The 9,832-nt window shown below is 43.6% G+C and overlaps 1 protein-coding gene across 1 annotated transcript; it reads left to right on the plus strand.

Annotated features, from left to right (window-relative positions):
* Positions 1–171: 171 nt before the first annotated feature.
* Positions 172–2,843, plus strand: PIGW (phosphatidylinositol glycan anchor biosynthesis class W). Its single transcript, XM_006756169.2, has one exon. It carries the CDS (start codon positions 989–991, stop codon positions 2,495–2,497), a length of 1,509 nt encoding a protein of 502 aa, XP_006756232.1. The 5' UTR covers positions 172–988; the 3' UTR covers positions 2,498–2,843.
* The last annotated feature ends 6,989 nt before the right edge of the window (positions 2,844–9,832 follow it).

Genomic DNA, 9,832 nt, shown 5'->3' on the forward strand with positions numbered 1-9,832 from the left:
ATTGATTTTTTTACAGAGAGGAAGGGAGAAGGATAGAGAGTTAGCGGAAACATTATGAGAGAAACATCGATCAGCTGCCTTCTGCACACTTCCCACAGGGGCTGTGCCCGCAACCAAGGTACATGCCCTTGACCGGAATCGAACCTGGGACCCTTGAGTCTGGAGGCCGATGCTCTATCCGCTGAGCCAAACCGGCCAGGGCAGGACTTGTAGTTTTAAGCCAGCCAATCGGTTTGTTACCGGCTTAGGCCGTCATGAATTCATTTATTCTACATCGTTCTTGTTGGACCAACAAATGTGTTCGCATGTGTCACTTTTCAGACATTGCTGTGTGGCCGAGAGGCGTTTTATAAAACAACCCCAGTATGTGCTATACTATACAGCCTCCCCTCCCCACCCCCACCCCTTAGCCTCCATTCTGCCTAACGTATATCTAACGGGAAATTCTGCACCTGTAAATGTAAGGAGCAGCCTGGGGCTCAAGAGACCACTGTGGGACTCGGATGTGTGTCCTGGAGGCTCTGAACAAAAACCAAGGCCCCAACTTCCAAGTGTACTTGAATGCCTTCTCTGCCCCTGCCCTTCCCCTCTGTCTGATCTAACTTATAGCCATTAGTTATGTGTACTCAATTTTCATTACATAATCTTCATGACAGACCATGTTTTGTAATAGGAATTTCTGTCCGACTGTGGGATTTTTTTTTTTATCATCCCAAATGTACTTTTTTGTGAGTCTGCCTTATACTGAAAATAGCTAAAGCTTTTTAACCAATAATTTCATGCTATTAGTGTAACATTCGCATCCTCATGTATTAGTGTTAGGCTTCTTCCCACAATCCTTCGAAGAGGAAGTCACACGACAGACCTAGGTTCTACTCTGAAATTGAAGATAAAAGTAAGTCAGGTACATATATATGCCAATTGCACAAGAACACTGCTTTCCACAAATGCATTCCTTTGCTCTTTGTGAAAACAGGAAGAAGAAAAAATGTCTCAAAAGCAGATGAAGGAAGCTTTTGTTAGTAACCACAATGGAACCAGCGTGCTGGAAATTACCCAGGGCTTGTGCTTGCCTGTGCTCTGCATCCTGTGCAGAGGGCTCCTGATCATTCTCTCACAGCACTTGTGGTCTTCACATACCTGGAGAACTCGATTCTTCATTGACTTTGTTTTCCTAATAGTTCCCATGGTGACCACTTTGACCATTTTGTCTTCCTTTGTATACCTTGAGCACCTCACTGTAATTATCTTTGGGGCAGGGCTATTCTATCAAATATACTGCCGGAGAACTTGCTATGTCAGAATGCCTGTCCAGAAAATACTTGAAAAATTCTTAAAAATTAGTCTAGAATCAGAATACATTCCAGCCATCTCCTGTTTCCGTGTAATTAACAGTGCCTTTACTGCTGTTGCCATTTTGGCTGTGGACTTCCCACTTTTCCCCAGAAGATTAGCCAAAACTGAGCTCTACGGGACAGGAGCAATGGATTTTGGAGTAGGAGGCTTTGTGTTTGGAACTGCAATGGTTTGTCCAGAGATTAGGAGAAAATGTATAGCAGGGTCCAGATTTGATCATTTTACAAAATCATTGTACTCTGTTTGGCCATTAGTCTTCCTAGGAGTAGGACGATTAATCATTATAAAATCCATAGGCTATCAGGAACATTTAACTGAATATGGAGTTCATTGGAACTTTTTCTTTACCTTAATAGTTGTGAAATTGGTAACATCACTGCTTTTGATGTTTTTCCCACCTAATAAATCCTGGATTATGGCCATTGGCATCACTGTATTATACCAGCTAGCCCTTGACTTGACCCCATTGAAAAGGTTAATTTTGTATGGCACTGATGGCAATGGCACAAGGGTTGGTTTATTAAATGCCAACCGAGAAGGAATAATGTCTACCTTGGGGTATGTGGCAATACACATGGCTGGTGTGCAAACAGGGTCATATGTGCTTAAAAAAAGATCACATATCAAAGACTGGATAAAAGTAGCGTATTGTATTCTACTGTTAGCTATTAGCCTCTTTGTATCTCTTTACATAGTTCAGGTAAAGGTAGAAGCAGCATCTAGAAGAATGGCCAATTTAGCCTTTTGTGTTTGGATAATTGCTTCTAGCTTGATCCTTCTTAGTAGTTTATTACTAGGTGATATAATTTTGAGTTTTGCCAAATTTCTAATTCAAGGGGCTCTAGTACCATGTTCTTGGAAACTTATCCAGTCTCCTGCTACAAATAAAAAGCATTCAGAATCTCTAGTCTCTGAAGCTGAAAGAAAGAAACCCAGTCTTTGTTTAATCACAGCTATAAACAGAAACCAGTTGATTTTTTTCTTGCTGTCAAATATAACAACTGGCCTAATCAACCTGTGGGTAGATACATTGCACAGCAGTACCCTGTGGGCCTTCTTTGTGCTCAATCTTTATATGTTTATCAACTGTTTAATTATATATATGCTACACTTGCAAGATAAGACTATAAAATTTTGGTGATCAATAGGGGTTGGATGTGTGTGTGATGAGGAATTAATGAGAATAGTAAACGTGAAGAACACGGGCTTTTGGCAGTCTAGTGTTAACTATATTTTATTATAAAATTAAGAGTTTCAGCCCTTTTCTATAACAGTAGTGAGGCTTAATATTTTAATGTATCTCTACACTATGTAAAACAAACCAATGGAGAAGAAACAGGCCTTATGGCTTGTTAGAATGTTAAATTTCAGTATTTTAAAGAAACTATTGTATTTATAGTTGTGACACTGGAAGATTGGAGGATGGGGAGGAAGTTTTTAATTTATCTTATATCACCTTATACCAGGGGTGGGCAAACTTTTTGATTCGAGGGCCACAATGGGTTCTTAAACTGGACTCAGAAGAAGGAGCTGCGGCCGTGTTTCCCGACGTTGCCATGTTAACACTGTTGCTGGTGAAGGAGCGGAGGGGAGAGCAAGAGAACCCTCTGCTCTTTCGGCTCCACGGGCCGGATAGAACAGCCGAACGGGCCGGATCCGGCCCGCGGGCCATAGTTTGCCCACGGCTGCCTTATACCATCTGTATTTTTTATTGTATGTATTTTATAATCCTTACATTAAAACATAATGTGAATTGTGGAATTGTCAACACTTCTTTACTGCTCAATTTTTATATATATAAAAGGCTAAATGTCCCGTCTTTCCAACTGGTAGCTATGATGTGTACTGACCACCAGGGGGCAGATGCTCAATGCAGGAGCTGCCATGATGTGCACTGGCCATTCTATATAATAAAAGCCTAATATACTACGTGTCTGACTGTTCGACTAGTCACTATGATGCGCACTGACCATCGGGGAAGACGCTCTGACCAGTAGGTTAGCTTGCTGCTGGGGTCCGGTTGATCGGGACTGGGTGAGGTGGCCAGACATGCACTGGAGCCAACCTCCCATGGTCCCTTCCTGGCCCCTAAAATATTTCTAATTAATTTCCTTTCAATGTGCACGAATTCATGCACCGGACCTATAGTTTAAAAATAAACAGCACCACGGACCTAGCACTGACGAACCAATAGTTGGCTTCCCCCAAGTGGGACACAGGCCCCGCCATCACCCCAGGAGTGACACCCCACCAAATCACAGCCAACGCTGCCAAGACCTCGTGGCGCAAAATGCGGCCCACGCCCAGCCCAGTCTGGAAATGGTGGCTGTGGGCACTGGGTAATGACATCACATAGTACGTCTTCCTCTCCCTAGCGACTAGCATCCTCTTCAGCCGAGGAACCCAACTTGCTTTATAGCCAGGTGCAAACATTTTACAGTTTAACCAAATGTTTGTAAAACATTTTCCCGTGTCTCATCTCATTTGATCCTCACAGAAGTTCTAGAGTTGGTAGATAGGAGACTTGGTAGAATCCTATTTTCTTTTCATTAGCAATACGTGAGTAGCAATACTAAAGTATTTTTTCTAATTCAGACACTTAGTATATTAGGCTTATATAAGATGGCCAGTGCACATCATGGCAGCTCTTGCGTTGAGCATCTGTCCCCTGGTGGTCAGTGCACATCATAGTTACCAGTCGGACAGACGGACACTTAGCTTTTCAATGTGCATGAATCTGTGCACTGGGACACTAATCTTTTATAAATACTAGTATGAGAAATCAAGTGTTTAAAATCAAATCTATATATATACTAGAGGCCTGTTGCAGGAAGATTCGCACAATAGGCCTTCCTTCCCCTGGCTGCCAGCACCGGTTTTCCTCTGGCACCCGGGACCCAGGCCTTTGGTCTGGCCGCAGCAGTGAGGCTTGGCTTCTCCGCTCCGGCTGCAGCAGAGAAGCCAAGCCTCTTCAGTCTTCAGTAATCTTCAGTTGTCTTCGCTCTGCACCTGCATATGCAAATTAACCACCATCTTTATTTGGTTAACACATTGTATGCGGGAAACGTATTTATACGTTTTACTTATACATTTTACATTGACTGGTAGTAGAGCGCGGGACACGTATTAATACGTTTTTTATAGACTAGCGGTAGAATGCGGGTAACGTATAAATACGTAAACTAAAGTTATCGTAATTTTACTGAATGTTGCCATTTGCGCAAAAAATTAGCAAAAATGGCCCGCACTAGCACCACCTGTTAGTGCACGATAAAAACTACCCGCAAACAATGTGTTAATTTGCATACTCATCCTGATTGGCTGGTGGGCATAGTGGAGTGACCCCAATTTGCATGTTTCTCTTTTATTAGCATAGATAAAAGGCTAATATGCAAATTGTTCCCTCCGGAGTTCGACCAGGAGTTTGATCACTCACCATGATGTGTGTTGAGCACCAGGGGGTGGTGTGGAACAAAAGAAGGTGGCAGCTGGGGAAAGCCCTGATCAGCCCTGGCCAGGCCATGTATGAATTTCGTGCACAAGGCCTCTAATATACTATAAAGTCAGAAAACAGTTAAATGCTCCTAAGAATAGACAGACTTGTTTGATGTAATTAGCACAGACTGGGGATGGAACCTGCAACCTGGGTATGTGCCCTGACCAGGAATCAAACCTGTGACCCTTCAGTGCATGGGAGGATGCTCTAACCACTGCACCAGCCAGGGTGAGAGCTTGTCTTTTAAAAACTCTAAGCAGGCCTTTGAAGCTGCTTTTTGAAATCTAAGATTTATAAAAAATGTTACTTTCCAATTCTAAATTAGAAATTAATTTTATTCCCTGACTTGTTAGCTATGACTACTGTACTAGTTTACTTCAGTATGTTACTTAAATTGATGATGGCTAATTTAGTATTTGCCATTTTACCTTTGCTAACTACAATACATATTTGGAGGTAATCTATTACTGAAAGGACTTTCACCCTCAAATCAGAATGTTGAATGGTTAAATAGCTATAAAAACAAAAATTATATCTTATTTTCAGAGAAAAGGTAAGACTTGAAATTTAATATTATTGTATAAACTAAGCATGACTGGGAAAAGTGATTGATTTTCCTGCTATGTTGGTCACAGGACTAATCCCCCACAATTTATATGTTCAAACCCTTCAGAAGAGGGCTGAGAGGCCCTCCAAATTCTCTCATTTAAAAAAAGGTACTTTAATGCCTGGCTGGTGTGGCTCAGAGGTTGAGTGTCAATCCACCCGGGAACCAAGAGAGGTTGCTGATTCAATTTCTAGGTAGGCATATGCCCAGGTGGTGGGCTCGATCCTTAGTAAAGGGCATGCAGGAGGCAGCCGATCTGTGATATTTTTCTATTCCTTTCCCTCTCTCTCTAAAAATAAAGAAAAACACTATATATATATATATATAAAGTTACTTGATGACTTAATGAGCATGTGGTCTAACTGGTCTGTTGCTGCTTGTAACTGCTCCTTCATGCATTTCTAGGTGGTAAATATCTCATAGTTTATGTCTCACAATTACAGATACTGAATCATAACAAAAGTGCAAAGTGTACCAGTGTGTTTTCCACCTCCAATTATGATATTCATGTAAGAAAAAAACTAATGAACTAGCATTCATAACAAGTTTAGTAAAAAATGATCATTCTGACTTGATTCTACTTTATAGAAGAAAGAGCAAAAGACCATTCCACAAAGATTTATTGAGCTCCAAAGTAACAGGTACAGGTAAGTGCCAGGGAAAGAACAGAAAATAAGACGAAGTCCCTGCCTTCAAGGGCTTACATTTTTTTAAAAATATATTTTATTGATTTTTTACAGAGAGGAAGGGAGATAGTTAGAAACATCGATGAGAGAGAAACATCGATCAGCTGCCTCCTGCACACCCCCTACTGGGGATGTGCCCGCAACCCAGGTACATGCCCTTGACCGGAATCGAACCGGGGACCCTTCAGTCCGCAGGCCGACGCTCTATCCACTGAGCCAAACCGGTTTCAGCCAAGGGCTTACATTTTAACTTGACATTTTCCCTTTAAGAAAATGTAAGTGGGGAAAATATCTCTACTTTTGGTAAACAGAATTTACCACTGTTAGCTCATGAAAAAGTAAAATCAATTTACAGATTTGGACAACCATGGTAATTTATTTTTTTAAAATATATTTTTTACAGAGAGGAAGGGAGTGGGAGAGAGAGTCAGAAACACTGATGAGAAAGAAACATCGATCAGCTGCCTCCTGCCCACACCCCCCACCCCCCACTGGGGATGTGCCCACAACCACGGTACATGCCCTTGACTGGAATCGAACCTGGGACCTTTCAGTTCGCAGGCTGATGCTCTATCCACTGAGCCAAACCGGTCAGGGCAACCATGGTAATTTAAGTAATATTCTGCTGTGGTAAAAAATAACATTTTACCACATAAAACATGATTAATATAATGACAATTACATTACGACAATTTTCAACTATCAATATTTGAGGCCAGAGGGGGAGGGGAAAAGAAAAAAAAAAAACATAAAGTCTGCCGAAACCGGTTTGGCGCAGTGGATAGAGCGTCGGCCTGCGGACTGAAGGGGCCCGGGTTCGATTCCGGTCAAGGACATGTACCTGGGTTGCGGGCACATCTTCAGTGGGAGATGTGCAGGAGGCAGCTGGTCGATGTCTCTCTCTCATCGATGTTTCTAACTCTCTATCTCTCTCCCTTCCTCTCTGTGGAAAATCAATAAAATATATTAAAAAAAAAATCTGGTCTAAGATTTCATAAAGTGAGTCATTCCCATGACTTTAATTTTACACAATTATAAAGCAGATATTATCATATATGTTTCAGTGGCTTTGTGTTTAGAAGATGACAACCAGTTTTATTTTTATTGAACATCACTGTTATACATCATACAAAAAATACTTTGCTCCTTAGTTTATGAAGATACATAATAAGGAATAAATCTGTAGTATTCTTTTAAACCCAGGAAGCTTGGAGAACAGTCATCTCATTTATGCCTGATTTTTATAGCTGGCTCTCACACATTGAGGACCTAAGAAGAAAAATAATGGCATTTTGCTGATAATTTATCATATCTCTTTCACTCCAAGTGTTATTTATTAGGTACCAGGAATAATTGTTGATTGCTTTCTCCTTCTTGGCATTTCAGATCCTTCGACCTTGCCCTTCACAATGCCAATACTGAAATTTAAAAATAGGCAATGATAGGCTTTTTTATATAGTAATCACTTATTTTGTTAATTAGAGATAAGCTCTGTAAAGGCAGATACTTAGTCATGAAGTATTTGCTGCAACACTATAGGTTATAGCTGAAGACAGGCTAAAAATAAAAATGAGTGCCTGCTCTAAAACTAAGAAGATACATAGTTAAAACTTAGAGAAATTGTTTTGCAATGAAATAACTTTCTATTTTCCTTCAATATGATTTTGATATTTGTAGCACCCACCCTATCTCCTTACCTCTTTTAAGAAAGCAACTTAGGTAGCAAATTATCCACCTTTTAAGTATTGAGTACCTATAGTCTGTGAAACATTGTCCAAAGATAGTAAGCATTGTTCTGTGCACTGATCAATCAAAAGAAATTCAAACCAGGTAATCTCAGATGGAAAGAGATTGTTGTGATTTCCTTATGTTTTATATTTGGATTTTAAATCCTTTTCTTATATTTAAATCCCCATTTAAATTCTCTGTTCTTTGCTAGTTACCAGTGTGTACTCAGTTACAAAAGTTATTAAAAATTAGCACCTATTATCTTGAGCTTGTTATTTTCAATGTTCTTTTCTACCATACTTCAAAGAAAGTTTAAAAGGTATACAGTTCTTATATGAATTGATAATCTTTATAGGAGCACCTTTAGATCTTAAAAGCCACAGTATTCTTTTTAGGATTGTTTTTACATAAAACAGAAGATTCTCTAAAGATGCCTTGGCTATGTGGTCTAACCTATCAGAAGCTGCGTGCACATCCTAGTTACCCACTGGATTTAAGCTAACAACCACGCTGCTTTGCTCTCCTGACATGGCCAAAGACATAAATTACTGGAAAATCACACTTTTGGGACTGAACAATGGTTCTTCCGGTTTATTATGTCACCTGCACTAACAGTGACCACACAATGTCAAAAGCCAACATGGCTGAGGATGCACTATGGGGTTTGTTGTGAATCTCCAAGACTGCATGTGATGACCAGAACATTTTTTAAAGGTCAGTATCACAGCTCTATTCTCCCAGGAAATACAGATCTGTTGTCAGGATTAGTTGTAAGAGCAGCAAATGGCAAAATACCTCCCCACAATCATTGTGGCTTTGTAACAGGCCTTCCGGGTAGGCGGGTAGGCGCTGACTCCACGGTGGCGCGCTGCGCGTGGGCGAACCGTCCAGGGCAGGCCCCTCCGCTCCCCGGGAGAGGGCGAGGAGGGAGGGCCTTTGGCTGGTACCGGTACTTTGCCCGAGGGAACTGGTGTCCTGTCTGCGTCCCTGAGTTAATATTAACCAACCCGAGAAGTTTCTCTGGCCAGGACACAAGCCGCTCTCACACAGCCGTCTGTTTGCCTGAGTGTAACCGACAACAACGTACTGTCAGCGCTCAGAGCTGGCGGGCTGCTGGGCGGGATCGCAGCGCAGCCCTTGGGAAGCAGTGAGGCGGCTGGCTCGTCTGGGGAAGCGACGTCCAGTACCTGGAAGCCCAGCCCAGAGTGTGTCTCTCCGCCCGCAGACGCTCGTCCCTCCTTCCCCCCGCCTTTCGGATTTCGGAAGCCTCCGCTGCTGCCCACGCAGCCAGGTCCTCACGGGGTCTGACCCTCGGGTGGGCCCCGCGTCCGCTCGGCTCCGTCCGCTCCTCGGCCCTCGGGAGAGCGGCTCCCAGCCCGCGCGGCGGGGGCCAGAGGTTGAGGCTCACTGACGCCCTCCTGTTTCAGATTTACTTGAGCAGCAAGACTTGCGGGAGGGCGCTGGCCATCAGCTCCGGATGGCCTGCGGGGCACCCCAACCCCGCCACTAGGGTTTTGAAATTGCAGAGCCGGCAGTGCCGGTCTCCAGTCTCGCGAGAAAAGGAGGAGCCCCGCCCGGCGTTCTCCGCCCCTCCTGGCCCCACCCTCCTCCAGTCCCCCGCCCTGCCTCCCCCACTCCCCGTGGCGCGAGCGGCTGATACCGGAGGGGAAACGGCATTCGGCGCCGCACTCCCGCCCAGGCTGGTCCTGACGCGGGCCTCTTCAGCCGGTAACGGGGAGCAAAGGTGGGGATCAGGGAGGCGACCACGAAAACGGTGAAGGTCAGAGCCCAGAGGCCTTTTCCGAGAACGGTGAGGAAAGGGTCTGAACCTTCCTCCTCGGACTCCGCAGAGCCGAGGCGGGGTCTACCCCTCCCAGGGGCGGGGTCGCACTGGACAACTGCAGCCCAGGGGACTGGCTGGGCGGGGCGCGCCAAGAAAGAGGGAGAACGGGGTCAGCT

The sequence above is a fragment of the Myotis davidii genome, unplaced genomic scaffold (assembly GCF_000327345.1).
Source record: "Myotis davidii unplaced genomic scaffold, ASM32734v1 scaffold993, whole genome shotgun sequence".
In the NCBI taxonomy this organism is placed as follows: Eukaryota; Metazoa; Chordata; class Mammalia; order Chiroptera; family Vespertilionidae; genus Myotis; species Myotis davidii.

Bases quoted from the DNA above. Each gene is read 5' to 3' on its own strand.
- PIGW (XM_006756169.2), top strand. From the start codon at position 989: ATGTCTCAAAAGCAGATGAAGGAAGCTTTTGTTAGTAACCACAATGGA.